The sequence below is a fragment of the Anas acuta genome, chromosome 8 (assembly GCF_963932015.1).
Source record: "Anas acuta chromosome 8, bAnaAcu1.1, whole genome shotgun sequence".
Lineage (NCBI taxonomy): Eukaryota > Metazoa > Chordata > Aves > Anseriformes > Anatidae > Anas > Anas acuta.
Window position 1 is genome coordinate 11,024,617 of NC_088986.1, and position 18,138 is coordinate 11,042,754.

Sequence of the window (18,138 nt, forward strand, 5' to 3'; positions counted from 1 at the left end):
TCATGTATCATGCATCCAATCAGTAGGTTTTGTTATGTCAGCACATTAGTGCAGCCAAAAGCAGCGCTGGGATCCAAAGCCACCAGCAGGTCTGCCAGCACCTCCACCTCTGGGGCAGCAACACTGAAAAGCAACACGGGAGCAAGGATCACTTCATGTTTTACCACCTCCCTGGACACTTCTGCCGAGCACTTTCTGCAGCAAGACATGGGGCAGGTGAACCTCGGGTCTGCCCACTTGTATTTTCCCCGCAAAGGAAGTTCAGGATATCAGTCCTTCATGTTGCAGCAGCACCTCTCTTTCATAGGCAATTGGCAAAGATCAAGCCTCAGGGGAATAAATCCCACTTGGAAGAATCTCTCTCAGCTTCTTGGTAGTAAATCTTTAGCTAGAGCAGTTCACAATATTCTCCCTCTTCATTTTCTCAGGTGACTCTGCAAGGTAAGGGTGACAAAGGTTGCCCTCTAAACCTTTCTTTGAATGATCTGGACAGCCTGAGATGGAATAACGAATCAATTCCTCTTAACCAAAGAAAAAGGAAGAACTTTTTTTTCCTCTCCTCTCCCAGACTGGACTGAAATGGAGAGGAAAAAAGTTGGTCAGTGAATAAATTACTTTAGATGGCACGAACAGACGACCTCACAATTGGGGAATGTGGTTTAGCAGTTGTGTTACAAAATGCTGTACACAGTCATGAGGCCCTGAATTTTTTTTGCACTCCTCTTTTTGTAGTAAGAATTCAAAAAACGCTGTCTTCACTGACCTATATTAAAGACAGATGCCATGGATTTGAACTCACACCAAGTAATCTAATAGGTACCATGCTGAAGTCTTCAGAAGAGGAAAGCTACAAATTGCTGGGAAAGCGTTTCCTCCAGAAGCCTTGCTGGAAACACAGAAGGTAACACTGACCTGGAGAAGCAGATACTGGCACTCAACGTGCCCTCGTAAAACAAAATCTAATCTGCTTTAGGGTAAATAATTAAGAATAGGCAGTACTGTTAACAACAAGAAGCTGCAGAGCCACCCAGATGGAAACCTCTCTGTGCTCCATACACTACTCTAATGAACGCTCTTCTGGTCAGACTTTTTGTTTTTAAACTTCAAAGAGCAGCTGCTTGTCTGAAAAGGCAATGCAGCCAGCACCCCAATTGCCACGTGCAACTGCAATGAGTCAGAACAGGATGAAGACTGCCTCAGAACCACACACAGCCTGGTTAATCTGACCTCCCCTCTTCTTGTATCACCCTTGTCTTCACCGAGCATCAGTCCTAGAGGAAGCAGCTGGTCAGGGCTCTCCAGAAAAGAATATCCAAAAAAGCATATGCCCAAGATGTTTGGTGTACAGGTTAAGGGAAGCTTCAAGGCTGAGCACTGAAATAGGTTTCACTTTCCAGTGGAACAGGTCCTCTCCTCTCTTCGTTAACTCAAGCAGGCAACACTTCACAAATTCACAAAAGCCTGAGTTCCATGATAATAAAACACAGCTTTGAATCCTGTATAATCGGAGTATCCAAATGCATTCAATATGTATATCATAAACATTTTGTTTCTTGGCTTTTCAGTTTTTCCTCCATCAACCAGCTGGAACAGATCGCAAGGCCGACAAGAAAGAAAGAAAGAGCCCCTACACATTCTGGCAGTTTTCTACCTCTCCCTTTGTGGTCCTGATTCTCCCTGCTGAAAACAGACCTGGGGCTATCAGCAGTAGTGTTTGTGCCTGTGCTCATTTCTGCTGTGAGCTGAGAGACAATCCCACGTGATTCTGTGTAACGTGAGAGGACACAGCATGCCACAGAAGTTAATGCTTGGGTTTCCCAAAAGCAACTAGAGAAAACCTCATCTGAGCCTCACAACTCAACTCAAATACCCATAACATTAAAAGGATCCTACAACAACAGCTCATGACTCCCTCCCTCATGTGGCACATCAGGAGTGGGTAACCTTCCTGCTGCAAGGTAGTCTTCAGAGTGTCTTGTCCAGTGCCTTGAGCACCACACAACACCAGCTCTCCCACCAGCCCTTGTCAGGGTCAGGGCCCTTCAGGGTACTTCTCCTGCACTGATCTGTCAAGGATGCTAGCAGCAATGTCATGCTTCCTAAAGAAAGAGAACATTGTAAAAGTGATCAACCTGATCCAAACTTACTCTGGTCCTAGGTCTTCAAACCTTGAACTTTCAACAGCAAAATAAAGAATTTTTACTAAGTAAGACTTGTAAGTCATGTTTCTGTAAGACGAGGAACAGAACAAATAATGCACCTTTGGCTTATATTTAATGGGGTTCCATTCGGTCTCTCACACCTAGAGCTCTTTGAACCTCTCCTTCTTTTAAAAAGCCCAGGATCATTGTTTCACAGTGTGGCACTCAACACCGGCCTCTCTTCTTCTGCTATGCAATTCTCCTCAAGCACAGCAAGAGCTTCCTGAGTTCTTTCAGCATAAATGAGATATTATTTTACCTAACATATTATAATCATAGCTGTTAAAAGCATATCTTAGCTTTGCTGTCCTTCAGCATGCAAGACATTTGTATGAGTTCGTTCCACCAAACTCTTCCTTGCCTTGATATATATTCTTTTATACACACGCATGTATATACATAGTCACTATATATATTCTTAACATTTATTTCTGGCATTTTTAGCACATAAACACAGCACGGCCTTGACATATCTGGTCACATTACGGCAATGCAGAAGACAAATATAGAGGCAGATTGAGTAAAGTAAGCTGTCTCTTCCCATACACCCCATTCATAAAACCTCCTCACTGCCACTTACACAAAAAGATAAATAAAGAGCTGACAACTAAACCGTGTCTAGATACCACAGCACGAGTGCTTTTCTGAGTAAGAGACATGCTTCAGAGGCAGGCTCGATAAACACTGTAATGTTCCCTTGATGGAATACACTCAATTCTTCGGGGAGGGCATACGAGGTTTCCTTGAAGTATTTCCATGGACAAACAAAAGGGAAGTAGAGTTCTTCAGGGGTGGAACAGTGCTGGCCTGCAAGAAGGGTTTGTGTTAAACCCCACAGATGCAGGAGAGCCTGGTGACCACCTACATGCCTGAGGGGTTTCCAATGGAGGCAACTCCTGCGTCAGTTTAATGATAAGCCCACAACTGCTTTGACTCGGGACAGGCAGCAACAAAACACTTGTTTTCACATTGTTCCTCGAGACCAATATCAAGAACACAGCGATGAATGCTAGTGTTTTAGCATAGATCCATATCAAACCCCACAACACCACAGAACATCTAGTCCTCGCAATAAACTCTATAACCAATTAGAATTTGAATGAGACGTTCCCTTAATGGCCTCAACACAGCATTTCTAACCTCTTAAACTGAAGTTCTGGGAATGATCTATGCTTAGACAGCCCAATCCATCACAGTGACATGCATTTATTCAATTTCCATAACATATTCAGAGATCAGGAAGGTCTTAGGAGGAGAATATTCAGTAACCATAAATTTAAAAATAGTTCACCAGGGCAGAAGCTGGCCAAAAGTAATTTCTTTACTTGGCCTAATCTCTAACTTTTAGAAGAGTTTTCTGAAGGGAGAATATGAAGCGTGGCTTTTTGCATGCTCTTATCCCAAGATGATAAAGGAACATGAAGGCTCCCAGTAATTTATGCGCTTATAGGAAGTTCCTGAATTGGGTTTTGCTACTGAAGTTAGTTTACCCTTCTGGGAAGGCAACAGCTCAAAAAATGCTTGCTCAAACAACAGTAAACAGATTTTTTAAAGTTACTAGCTGTAATCACATTCACCCTGAAAAACAAATTACATTCAGTTAGGCTAATGCTACTGCATTGATGAAGTACAAAGTGTTCTGCCTTATAGATACGGAAGGAAAAAAAGAGAACTAAGCAAAACTGAGAATCTTTGTAGGATTCTCAGTTTTTATAACAAGCAGTCTATCATGAAAGAACAAGATGTGCAAACCCTGTGCCAAGATGAATATAACAAGAAAGAAACCAAACTCATGCATGGTAGACACCTTCATAGATGCTCACCTGAAGATCAAACCCATCTAACCAAAAAAACGCATGCTAGTTTGAACTACATGCATTACAATTTATTTACTGTGGAAATCCACATTGGCTATTGTTATTGTGCTCAGAATCAAAAAAACGGGCTGAAAAGCTTAGAGTTTGTTTGCATTTTTGCATTTATAATATATCAACTTCAGACCAGTAGTATGGAGATCCCCTAGCATTTGAAGATTTGTCATCCCTAGCTGTCCGAAAACTCCTCAGCTACTCTTTCAAAATCAGAAGAATGTTGCCCAGACATAACAATCCCCAAGCACATACACTTAGGTATCTGTTGCTTGAATTGTTGTTGCTGAGAAAAGCTTTTTTTTTTTTCCAAAGAGAACAAAACCCCCTGTATTCACTGTTTTACCTTTTCTATAAACACACTAATATTCTTTTTCACTTATCCTGTAGGTAAAACTGGTTTTCCAGGAACATTTTTCTTTCTTATGAAACTGCACTTAGTGGAGCAAACAGCATAAAGCTGCTCTAAGCAATACCCAGCCATTCATATTTTTTGCTTTACATTCTTTTCCCACATAGTTTGATTCATAATTACTTCCAGCTTCAGGAAACTGGCCCTTTTAAAAGCACCAAACATAATTTTTTATCTTTGTTTGCATACAACAAATCAAGTAATGATTCAGTTATATCTAATTATCCAGAAATTCTGACTTCTACAATCTTTATTTTCTTCACCTCCTGATGTTGCGTCTAACACAAGAATCCCGAAGTTAAATAAAAGACTCGCTTTAGGAATCTTTATGAGAATTCCAAAATACCAAAATTGGGAAAAAATATGAAGTGAGCTAGGAAGAACAAAACAAAGAACTGAGATAGCAATTGCATCCCAACCACACATGGGAGGTTTAATGAGATGAACAAACAGCCCAATATCTGAATCACCGTGAATAGCCAGGATTCATTTTTAAACACCTGAAGTGCTCAAACAATTGGTGCAGATTGGCATATTCTACTTAATCTCTTCCAAAGTCAAAGGAAAAATACGAAATGAAGAAGAAATGAATAATTGAGTGTCAGGAAAATACCAATGATTTTACCAAATAGTACCAAATACCAAAATACCAAAGTATATCAAATCTTGAAATAACCTTTCAGAAAAAGCAACGGCGAGATGTGCACTCCCTCCTGCCTAGGCAGGAAGGGACATCCCTGTGACTTCTCACTTCACTCTTCCCTCCACCCCACCCAGGGCTGCAGAAATACAGAAACAAGTGGGAGAAGGAACAGGGCACAAAGAAATCTCCTCATGCCTGCTGCTGGGGAAGCCCAGCATTCCAACACGTTGATTGCTTATTTTTACAGTGCTTAATGGCGAAGTACCACACATAGACACACACGTAGCTTCAAAGCAACCTCCTACCCCAGAAACAAAAGGAGGGGAAGGGGCTCCATTTCAGTTCTTCATTATTAAAGCTCTGAAGGAAAGAAATTTCAACAAACAGAAGTAATCCAATCTGTGTGTTTCCCTAGCCCCAAACTCCCTCCATTTTTACAGTCTTTTCAAAGACTAGATCAAGTTTCTTTTGAGCTTGCAGGGTGAAGTTATTATTTTTGGCTTTCCATTTATTTTATTTTTTACAGAGACTCATTTTTTTTTTGTCTTTTATTTTCAAAGACAATCTTGAAATTATCACAATTATTCAAAAAATCTTTGTTGCATCCCCCGCATTTATAATATTGGAAAAACATGTAAATAGCTGTAATAACATGTAACAAGATGCCTACCAAAGCACAGAGAAAAATTGGAAAAAGTATTCCATATTTCAATTATCTAGAAGACTATGTTATATAGAATGTATACCATATCTTGTATAAACACAGTGTATTAATTACATTCATGTTATGTTATTGTGGTCAACCATAATGATCTCAGTCATTTTTTCTGATTGAAAGAAGTAGTAATTTTCTTGCTTGTGATTCTACCTATAAAAAAAACTCTCAAGTTAACACATTATAATACCAGTCTCTTATTAAGTGAAGAATTTTACTTCCAGCAGTTCCAAATGCTGGCAGGAAGCTCAAGCACATCTCCTAACAGTTGCAAGACTTAATCAGGGAGTTGCTTTTCCCCAGACAAAGTAAACCCTGGGACACCTCCTCCATCATTCATCAGCTGCGATTCTACCATGAAGGTTTAGAGTTGATTGTGGCAGCAGGTAAAGAGAACAGCCATTACCCAAGGCAGGCCTTTACCTGGCTGTTGTTTAAAAACATAACGCCATCGATCCAGCAGCTAAAGTATTTTCCAAAATAGCTCTTGAAGGATGAGTTTGAATTGAGGGCAGAAGTAGCAGTTTGACCAGATACCAGCTTCCATCTCACATGTCATAAAATGGCACACAGGCAAGGTAAGGAAAGCAAGTACAGAAGCATAAGGGAGACAATGCAACAGCCCCCAAGCCACACTGGCTGTCACAAAAAAGGGGCTTCTGACGTGCACAAGGCAAGCAAATCTGCACTTCTAACGTGTAACTCCAAGTAATCATTATGGTAACTGAACCGAGCTTTTGTGCTAGTAAGTGACAAACTAAAAAGGACCACACAACATTAATCTGGGCCTCACCAAATACGCATTGAGACACACTCTATAATTAACTACATGACCATACGCTGATCCTCCTGCAGAACTCTCCTTTCACTCCATGCAAATAGAGATTCTGCTCTGAGAATGACTCAGAATCTGTAGTGAATGAGACTCATTTCTAGGACCTGGCCAGCCTCAAAGAATTACTACAATATAAATATTTAATAGTAATAAAAGCACGCAACCCTTTTGCCAAGCACAGATGTTAGAAAGCAACTGCAAATCTTGGTGGCACCTAGTAATCCACTGGCTGAGTCACTAACATGACTGATGGCCTTAAGTTGTTCAGGAACTATTCACCCCTAAAAGGATTAAGACCTATGAATTGTATCGTATTTTTTGTATAAATACACTTCTCTACATAACCAGCGAATGTTGGATTTTATTCTTAAAGCTTTAGGAATAGTATGAAGCTCTGCTGCTTGGGAAACTGCTTTACCTGGGAGAAACTGATGCAACCAGCCTGTTTACAGACTTTGGGCATATTTTGTTTTGGTATTCTAACTTTGGAAATATTATGGTTGGTACAAACATAACTCAAAGATAAATTCCTTTTGCAACAGATCTTTTTCAATAAGCTAGTCAAAACAAGACCTGAATCTCCTCAGGACTGTGAAGAACAGCTGATTCAGTAACTTTACTGCCTGCAGATGTCCTCAGCTTTCTGTTCATCTTGTAGTTCTTTAACAGTCCCTACCTGGGTACCATCTTCATTTTTAGAAGATAAAAGACTTTCCAGAGAAGAGCTAGCCTAAGCACAGGCTGCAGAAAGCAAGCAGCTTCCATCTTGACATTCTGACAAGCTCAGAGCAACAAGACGTGTGCAGTACCTTAAAAACTTTCCATCCCCTTCCAGGTGAGAATTCTGGCCGCTGCAGTCTCCCTAATGCCATAGCAAGGAATGTATCAGCCATAAAATTCCCGCAGAGAACACACGTATTTCTGACATTTTCTTTCCAAAGAGAACAAAACGTGGCTTCCTTGCCACTTCCATGAACTCAAAGAGAGCCAGCGAACAGAATCATTACATTGCTGTAACCACAACAAAAGGAGTAACATGCCTTGGGTACCTACAAAGTACAGTATGATAAAGTAGTAAAAAAAAAAAAAAAAAGATGCAAAGGCAAATGGATACATTTCTATTTATTCCTGCCAAATACTTTCCTCTGTACAATGTAATTTAAAATTCGTGTCAGAGCACTTAAGTTTTATTGCAACTATGCCTTTGTAGAAAGTTACTCCTCCACTCACTTAAATGATATTAAGTAACGCAGCCAGGAACAGATTTCGAACAAATGAAAGATTAAAGATTAAAAAAAAGAGAAAACTAATTGTTGCCCCAAGTGCTTCAAGTCACACAACGTTCTCACACGCTGTCAATTAAGTGCACTCTATAAAGTTATGATCTATGGCAAAATTCCACCAGGACGATTATATCACAACAGACATAATTAAATTATTTCTGCCAAAAAAGTCATCAGCACAGAACTTATTATCCCTCTTAACTCTCTGAGCAAGATTTTTTAACCAGAAAGTCCTTCTGCAATACTAACATCTTGATTAAGAGCTGCAGAAAGCACTACACATTTTTAACCATTAAATTCCACTGAATTCACAGAAAGTACTTAAAAAACACATTTGGTATCCTGACCACATGGTGAACTTGTGGAACAGCAGCAAATTCCTTTAGGCTTCATCTTCCAACACCCATTTTTCTTTCAACATTTATTTCGTATGTTTTATGGTATTTTCAGCTTTTCTCTAGCACTCTTGTTATTGAAAAAAATCACAGAATAATTCAGGCTGGAAGGCAACTCTGCAAGTCAGCAGGTCCACCTCAGAGCAGTGCTACCTTTACTTTCAAAGAGGAAAGATAAACAAACAAGGGAAAAAATAGAACCAATGAAGAACTACTGCAGTTAAAAACAACATAAACACACAAAAGCCAGCCATGTGATTTCACCTACCGATATACTTGCTTTCTTTGCACCTTAACCTAACCTCATTGTATTTATTTTAATCATGCTGATTTTATTTTTCATGCCTTTCCAGAAGCTAAACTTGTGGCTGGTCTGCTTTTAAAGCAAACAAGCATTTTTAGAGTGCTATGTAAATATCTTTTGAATAGTCAACAAAATTATTCTATTAAAGATAATGGAGAATTTTTATCAAGGAGAGTTTTACATAGAAGTGTTTAGGGTTTTGGAAGCCCTCCAGCAGGTAAAAAAACTGACAGGCTGTGTCCCAAAGGAGGTGTAAGCCAAACAGGTAAGTCAGCAAAGAAGAGAAAAAAAAATGTAACAGGTATGAAATGAAGGAAGGCTCAGTGAGACTTGCTAAAAGCAACAAACAAAAGGACAGTGAGCACAGAAGGAAGGATAGGAAGAACAAGACTGAAGCAGTGGTTTAGACAGGCTGGCATCCAAAGTCGGTACATCAAAAGGGTGCAGATGGTCAGTGAGCTGTGTTTTCAATACATCAGTCATGACAAAAATTAAGTAAGTTAAAAAAATAAGTCAGACTACTAAAAAAAATAAATTATTTCTCTCTTCACTAGCACTAAGATGTTCATTCAGAAGTTACTTACCTGCTTCATAATTTTGGACTAATCTCGCTGCTTTAGCATCTATGTGTATAAACTGAAGATGATATATCATCTCATCCACAGCACTATAAGGCTCTCTAAATCACAAGGATGTCCCAGTACAGAAAATTTAGTATAGAAATTGGAACTGCAGAGCCACCATGGGTATGCAAATAAAGCACAGAACGTTACATTACCAGAAAGAAACCCTGTCCTCATTCATGCAATAACTGTCATACTTCTTGCACACTGAATGATGCACATCCTTTACAAAAATCAGTATTCCATTTTTTTTCCATATATGTTTTTCTACAGCACTATCCCACCTGATACACTCACCTACAGTGATTTGCATACTCACCGTCTTCTGTAAAAGCAGCTCCTACCTAGAGATCTTCTCACTTACTGTGAACAACAGTCCCCAGCACAGTTGTAAGGCTTTTTATTTCATTATGGATGTTCACAAGCTGTTCAGCAAGACTAAACTCAAAACCTTAACGTTACACCCAATGAGTACATTGAAGCTTCTTAAAAATACCGATTTATTTTTTTTTAATTAATGTGATACATTGGATGGGGGATGCATCCTCAAGTCACTCAAAGCTACTGGATTGCTTCAATGTCTTTTTAAGTAGTAGAAGCAGAAGGTTTTTAGTAGTCTTTTTGCTCCTAATGCCAAAGTTTCCCCTAGGCTGTTGACCTCAGAAACAGAGTCACTAGTGACCCCTAGTGTTACGAAGTTCAGTCTCAACTTGACCGATTATGGCAAAAAGTATGATGAATATCCATCCTCCTTTGACACTTTGTTGTTCTTCTGACATAGCAAACAGTCACAGTCACCACCTTGTACTGAAGTTCTTTCCACTCCAGTTTACAAACAAAAATAGCAGTATCCATTTTCAAAGAAAAAGAGTGGAAATGGAACTTTAACCCTCCCAGTAAATTGCAGATTGGCATTCCTCCTGCCTTCAAATTTGTAATGCACTTCTCCCCGTTTGGAAGATGGATAACTAGGATGTGACACCTAGAGCAGACTGAAAAGCATGGCTTCAGGTGGACATTTATAGCCCCTTGATCAGTCATTAGGGAATTAAAGCCCATGAACCACAATCCAAGCCAGCCAGTAAAGCCTACTGTAAAGCAACTGCCAGGTTGCTGCAGGATTTGGCTGTCCCAGGTAGGAGTATGTAGTCCTACGAACCAGCTGGCCAAGTGACAAAAAGTTGCTTGCAATATAAACTCATAACTACAGAAACGATGAGTCCGACTGTACTTACAATTTTGAGTCCAGGTTCAGGAGAAAGCCCAGTTTGTCGTATTCTGCAAAACAAAAGCAAGGGACACAATATCATAAAAACTGCAAGCATCTCCTCTGCAAAAGGCACCAAAACTATAACGTAGCAGAAAGGCAGTAATTATTTCTAACTGCAAATAGCTGCATTATAATTTCCAGTTGCTAGCAGCTGTTATCACAGATTGTTACTTAAAGGTATTCCCAAACTATCATTTCTGAATGTCCAGCAAATACTGAAGCATGTGGGCCATGATTAGCTTATAAAAAAGTAGAATTAACTGAGATACTTTTGCAATCAAAAAAGCAAAGCAACGTCCATAATCTGTAAAACAAGCATTCCTCCTAGGTCCTGATGTGGTAGAACTTTAAAGTTTTTCCTCAATTCCTTGTCTCTTCCAGCCCACAACTTCATAATCAAACAGCCCTTTATCCAGAGTCACTCAGGGGGGCAAAATGCTTCAAGTTGAGGTGATGCTGTTCAATAGGAAACTGCAAAGTCACTGTCACAGACTCAAACAGGGAGCAGAGATAAGAAATAAAACTTAGTTCCTGTAACTACCATATGCAGGAAGCTTTGTATTCAGCATCTTTGAATACATTGTTGTATCGTGAATCAAACACTTGAAACAAGAATTGAAACGCTTAGAATTCACATAAGACACAAGAAGAACTAACAGCTGTAGTGTCCTGCTCCTACTGGGTTATGCTCAGGGGCCTACTCACACTGAGAACCGCTGAGTCTCACTGTGATAAAAGAAAAAACAATGCAAACACAGAAGTAAAGGATAAACCACCAACAGCTCAACAATCAGCAGGTATTAAAAAAACACCATCAATAAGCAAAAGATTTCTCATAGTCTTTTAGAAAGAGTGCAGTGGAAATCAAGTTTGCCTTCCTCAAAAACACCACATGAATTTCTGCTGCAGACTTTTACACAAGACCACAAACAAGCTCCTCACGCCACCACTTACCGACAGAACAGGAAAGCCTAAACGTGTACCCGAGATAAAACGACTGCACCAGGTAGGTCAGTACAAACCGTGCCATTGGTTTTTATATCCATGGAGGTTTCATTCCCGAGTCAAGGGAAGAATCACTTTTCACATAAACTTATCTAACAGAAGCTGAAGAAGGCGTGCACGAGATCTTGGCACGTGCTGTCGGTTCTCTGCCAGCACCCAGTGTGCCACCCCCCGTCCCATCCCTCCCCACTCACACGGTGTTAGCAGCACACCCATGCATCATCCCTCCTCCAACCCCTGCGTGCTGAAAGCTGCGCTGCTCCCATGTGCTGCTCTCCTCCTGATTTCCACAAGAAATTATCTGCTCTCCATCCTTACTTCTTCTACATGAAGGACCATGCAGGGAAAGGTCTGGGAAAAATCATGGATTCGGTTTTTATTAACCCTTCCTCCTTCCGAAAACATCAATGCTGAGTAAATGGCAACAGATATATTTAGTTATTTTAAAGCACATACAGCCAGTGACCAGCTTGCTGTCATCCCTACCCCGCTCCAGCTAGCGTTCCATCCTTCCCAACAGGAAACACAACGAGAGGAAATGCAATAAGAGATGCATCACCAGCGCAACATCCTGGGTTTCTACTAACTCAGCCTTTTACGAGCTTTGCAATCAAAGCACTAGAAAATGCAGGTGTACCGAACACTAAGGGCCACAGCTGACATACCCCACTGCAATGTTGCATGAGATTTACCTTGTTTGTCACACACTCTCCTCTTCTCCTAGAGGTTTAAAGTTTTTACTCATGATAACACCATATTCTTGGCTGTAATGAGCTCCAAAGCAGCCTGTATTGGTGACACTGTCATTTTGATTTTGACTTTATCATGCTTGGCAGGGTTTCATACCACTCCGAGAAATGGCATTTCCCACCAGTCTCCAGGCAAGGCATTATGCAGCTGTGCTGGCTGGAATTAACAAATAAAATGAATAAATGGAATAAGGAACTCACTGCAAGAATCTGAACAAGACTTCACCTTTTCAGCCCACACGGCTGAGCCCGTAAGGGATAAAAGCAATGGTAACAGAAGAAGAGATCTAAGGACCACTTTGTCATTTGTGCTAGGAAGCTACACATCTCAGCTGGCAAAGTGGTACGGCACTGTACAGAGGCACAGAAATGCATGAACATTGGAAATAGGTTTCATCATATGCCCGTAAGATCAAGAGGTCTCCTCAGGTCAGAAATAAGACGCATGTCTCCATTTCCAGGAAGATCAGCATTGAATAACAATTTAATAACTGACAACAGTTTCATAACAAAGCATGTAATGATGGTTATGTGAACAGAAGTACAGCCAAGCATAGCAATTTCTATAAATGATGCAAACCCTGTGCCAAATTCAATGCTGGCATTAACATGGAAATTTCTCCCAAGCATCCAAGAGAAATCCGCCTAACAGGCAGCAAGTGAGAAATGCATTGTCAAATGTCTAGAAACTCCATACAGACCACCCAAAAAGCCATAAGGCACAGCGCACAATATCAATCAAGTTTTCAATTTGCATTTTGCATCTGTAACCATGTAGCTATATGCAAGCAAAATGTACAAAATTTTTCCCTTATGCTTCAAATCTGAAATCAATAATGCAAGAACTGCCTTGGCATGCTGGTTTTACCCTTCCAGACCACTGTAAATGACTGCACCGTGACTGAAGTGCGACTCCTTTAGCAACTACCTATTTAGAAGCGCAGTACAAATAACTGCCAACAAAACTGGAATATTAATTTAAACTTCTTTAAAGGATGGGCCACACGCAGCCCTTGTTCTCTCTGCATTTAACCCATAATGCAAATACGGGAGGGAAGGCAGAAAATTCAGTTGCAGCTGTTTTACGCAAAATGTTTGTGTTTGTCAAAGAAAGTGGTGTGATACTCGGGAGACAGAAGTCTTATCAAGAACAGCTCAGACCACCCCGATACATTTCATCCTGTCCAATGCAGTTGGGTCTCAGCAGAATTGGGGTCTCAAACCAAACTAAGCCTCGGTCACTGTCCACATTTGGGTTCTTCATCTGTAGCAAAGGCCAGGTAAAATGACTTACCCTGCAATGAAAAAGGGTCAAACGCCCCACATTTACCATGGACAAAGTAAAGACATATGGACAGTTACAAAAGTTCAGCTGATGTAAAGCGATTCCACTAGAACTCACAAAACAAGAATTGATGAAAAAAAGTCATGTGCAATGGATCAACTGAAATGGAAGGAGGAAAGGTTTTCTTCCAGGGTTAAAAAAATACTGCTTGGGTTTACTGAGCAAGGGTGTGAGTACTGGACAAACACGCACACAACATTGCATCCTTTCCTTAGGATTTTCCACTTTAACCTCTTCTGATGAAAGAATTAAATAGCTGGGGAAAAAAAAATAGAAAAAAATATTGCATGGCCAAGTTCAGCAGGGGCAAAACTGAGCCCCCCTGGGCTCCTCAGCCCTGTCTCTGCATAGACTGTGTGCCCATCCCCTGAAGTCTGTGTTCCATTTTTCCCTCACTCCCATTTACTCTTCTGCATACATTTTTAACAGCCTTTTTCTGCAGGTTGTTCAAATGACACCAGGAAGAACCTTTAGTCTTAGACTAACCCAATCCCTGCTGCTTTTCCCTGCACTGTAAAAATGCACAGAACCATTATCAGCAAAGAGTTTCCTAACCTTTGCAGCCCAGTGCTAGAAGCATGTATCACCAATCGTATGTATAAAAAATGATTTTTCAGTGACTTATAATGTAGCCTCAGTGAAGCTTTCTTTTTCTATAGGGAGCAAAAGAACTTCCCTGACAATACCACTCCTATGTGAAAGCACAAGGTCTAGAGAACCAGGACCAACACAAGAAATAAAAAGACTATATTAGCTAACAAAATATTCTCTAAGATGATTTTTGTTATTATTGAAAAGGCTGAATAGCTTAAATTTTTTTGGAAAATATCAATTTGAAACATGATCCCACCTTCCAGTGTAGGTTTCAGCCCAAATAGTTAAAATCATACAACATTCTAATCAGGAAAAATACAAAAAACACCAGGAACTATAGAGCAGTTCCCAACAACAGCAGCAAAACTTGATATTTCATAACCATTAAAACTGTTTATAGGCTGTGCAAACTGATCTAAGGATACCAAACCTGCTGCACCAAGCTCTATTTATTTTCTAAATACTGCACCTCACAAAAAATGGCCCTATTTGGCAGAAATAGATACGCCAAGCACCATCAGCACAAGTGAAATTCAAACCTGGGAGTTCAAAGCAGGGAAACGGGGAAATCTGTCTCTGGTCACAAAGCCCTGCATACCCTGGTGACACCTAACCTCATGATGATACTTCTTATTTTCTCACATTTAATAACAAGAGGAAGTAGTTTCCAGCTCTATACCTTCATTTTTTTTCTCCCCTGTAATTTCTTATTGGGGCCCCAAAGACATCTGGACCAGCTTTACAGCCTGAGGAAAGCAATACACCAGAGGGGTCTCCTTCACCAGGCACTGCAACTACATTATTCATCCCCCAGGCACAAGAAGAACAAATAAGCAATCACTTGCTGATAGTGCTGCATGGGTCATCCATCAGAAGGGTCTTTTGCCTGCTTATCTTACCTCCGAAATAGGTATAATAAAGAAAAAAACTAAAACACAAAGGAGGTCATTCCAGCATAGTACATTTTGAAAGGCTCTGCTACCTTAATATAGATTTTATTTCTAAAAGAATTGTCAGGAATTATACAACTTCAGCAGCCTCCAAGGATAGAAAACCAATGGACTGCTTTAAGCCAATTCCATGAAAGACTCCAATTGGAAGATGAAAAATTTCCTCCTATGAACTATGTATGCCCTTTTTCTCTTCCTAGGGAGTCATCTGTTTAAAAGCCAGACTGCAAACTCTCCTAAATAAACAGTTGTTTCATTTACTGCCATGTATTCACGTGGTTAATGGAGTTAATGCTGCCCTACTGAATCAGAGATATTCCTCATTTTAGATTTTGTGTCTTATTTCCTAATAAAAGTCAAGAACAATACTAACAAAACAGTAATCTATGTTGGCTTTTACTGACCTACAGGATGTACTGACTTGATACAGAGATGCCACATGATAGAGGAAAATCCCATTAAAATACTTCCATTTTAAGGTATTCTTTAGACTACTTCTTGGCATGAGCACCTCAACTCATTCACAGCTGTATTTTCAATTGGAGGAACAGAGCATAAATGAGAAGACAACAGACGATGACATTGAACATACTGGTCGAGTCAGGTATGGACTATGCAACTAATACATGACAGTCCTTGGCAAGCACTCAAGCAGCTCCCACAGTCCACAACTCAAAGCAATAACGAATGAAGTAGAACTTCATTAATAAGAAATGAAATGGAAAAAACTTTTTTCCCCAATAAAGCCACTAAAACCAAGAGCAGAAAAAAAAGATCTTTCCTATTTATTCTCTACCTTACACAAATACAGAAAAATACAGCATAATAAGCCCACCTCCCCACCCCTCCTTTCCCATCACCACCACGTAGCATTAAGAGTGATAGTCAGGAATGCAATGTGGAGAAAAACAAACAGACTGGGCAACACATACTAGAACCATATCAGCTCCAAAGGTAAACTAAAATCGTTTTCCCTCGATCCAAGACCATCCACCAGAGCCTCACAAATTCTATTATTTAACATATTATCTAAGTTAATTGCCATTAAACTTAGAAACCAAAGTGAGCAGATTGAAGGATATTTCTGGAACAGTTCAACAGGGCTTTCAATTGCAGCCACCTGTGCTACCAGATTCTCATGGGGAAAGCCAAAGAACAGCAAGTGATCTGCAACTCACCAGTGTTTTTCTCTCATGCTAGAAATCTGTCACTATTCTGCCAACTTAATGCCTGACAATTTCAGTTGTGTTCCTATTCTGGCCTCCATCCATGCCACTCTCCATCCAAAATGCAGGAGGATCCAAAATAGTCACCAAATTCACTCTGGTGTTGTATAGAAGGACAGACTCTGGGTTATTCTCCTTCCTAATGTGATTATCTGAGTATCTTCAACAGATGAAAGACAGTTTCTTTTGTAGTTCCATCAGCTTCTCCCATCAAAAAGGGGAAGGTCTTTAGCAGAAAAAATTACTAGCAGCAAACACCTAAATAAGCAGAGATTTAAACTAACAGCTGATTACTGTACTGTTATCCCAAAATTTTGATAAGGGCCAAGAATGAAATTTAGAAGAAAAGCAATAAAAACAAGAAGCAAGTTACAATACTCTAAACAGTTTGAGCAAGGCCTCACTAACATTTGGTTGCTTGAACAGAGATGTTGCAACTACAGGCTGAAGACTCGGTAGTTCTCAAGACTGCAATACAACAGGTACTGCCAGTACTGCAACCAAATACATCTAACAACAGTGCAAGCCCATTATAAGGTTTTCCCAGCAAGTGCATTAGCAGATGGGAAAGTTATACCTTCAATGCACTTTTTTCCTAATGAGGCTCAGCAAAGACAAATTTTAATTGTTTGCTTTCAGACATGGGAGGCAGAAGTCTTAAAACACTGAGGGTATAAATCTGACTTCCAAGGTCCAATGTCTGACTTGCTAGCAACAAAGTAGAACAAAGCAACTAGGGCCTGGGGAAAGAGCATTTGTTCTCTACTGCAAGCAGATGAAATCTAGGTCTACTCAAACAGCCTCTGTCCTGCTGAACGTTTCCAAGTTCAGGGCAGGAAATCATCCTTCCTGAAACAGTTTTGGCTGAAACATTGGCCTAGACATCATATCAAGCACTTATCTCTGCTGCTCAAACTTTATCTTTCAAGGGAAAGGGCAATCTAGAAGATAATCATAAAAACATGTGGGCTTGGGGAAGCCAGACCACAGCATCAGCCTCAGACAGTTGTCTCACTCTGGGCATATTTGACTGTTGTGCCCTCTGGGCTAATAATCTTCCGTGAAAGGGTACTTTAAGGCTTAGAAGCCAGATGATCTTTCCTGAACATGGAGTTCAGAAAGTCTTACGCAGAGCAACCTAAAGAGTACAATTAGCCAGAGAAGTATACGGCCAGATTTCCAGCCCCACTGAAAACCAAGATTTGCACATGGCACAATGAGTTAAGGGCAACACCAAGATGAGTACCAACAGCCAACTCAAAAAAAAAATACAGAAGCTGCAACAAGGTAGGAGTAACAATTACAAAAGAGCGATTCTAGAAGCTGATTAGTATGCAAATAGAAGTCAGTGTATTAGTTTTAAACAGCAAGAAAACTTAACAGCAAGACTACTATTCACAGCTGTCTCAATTCTGACTGATAAAAAAAAGTGTAAGTATTGTTATGTTTCACAGTATGTACCTTTTGCCCCTCCTTACCCCAACCTGAAACATCACCTACTAGGAATGGCTGTGTCTGGAGCTGCCATTGGTTCTTTCTGGGTTCTGTCTTTTCCTGGGTCTGCAGCAAGGTGAGATGGGATGGACTGCGGAAGCACAATTGCCACAGTTTTTCTCTCTCTCCTTCCTGTTCAACAAGGAAAGCTACCCCTCAGTTGGATAGACACCACACATCTTCACATCTTATTACATATATCAGAGCAGATACAGTTCAGCGCAAT

At 40.2% G+C, this 18,138-nt stretch overlaps 1 protein-coding gene across 9 annotated transcripts in view; it reads right to left on the reverse strand.

The window, feature by feature from the left end:
- Positions 1 to 18,138, reverse strand: part of ST3GAL3 (ST3 beta-galactoside alpha-2,3-sialyltransferase 3) — a 175,852-nt gene that overhangs the window by 113,975 nt on the left and 43,739 nt on the right. For 6 of the 9 annotated variants that reach the window (XM_068689688.1, XM_068689689.1, XM_068689687.1 and 3 more), the window contains 2 exons: positions 17,919 to 18,044; positions 10,515 to 10,557 (listed from right to left, as the gene is read on the reverse strand). In XM_068689688.1, the coding sequence (XP_068545789.1) occupies positions 10,515 to 10,557; positions 17,919 to 18,044 (169 nt within the window). Of the gene's footprint in view, positions 1 to 10,514; positions 10,558 to 11,503; positions 11,595 to 17,918; positions 18,045 to 18,138 lie in introns of those variants that run through there. The other 3 variants (XM_068689693.1, XM_068689690.1, XM_068689694.1) reach the window with 2 other exon arrangements.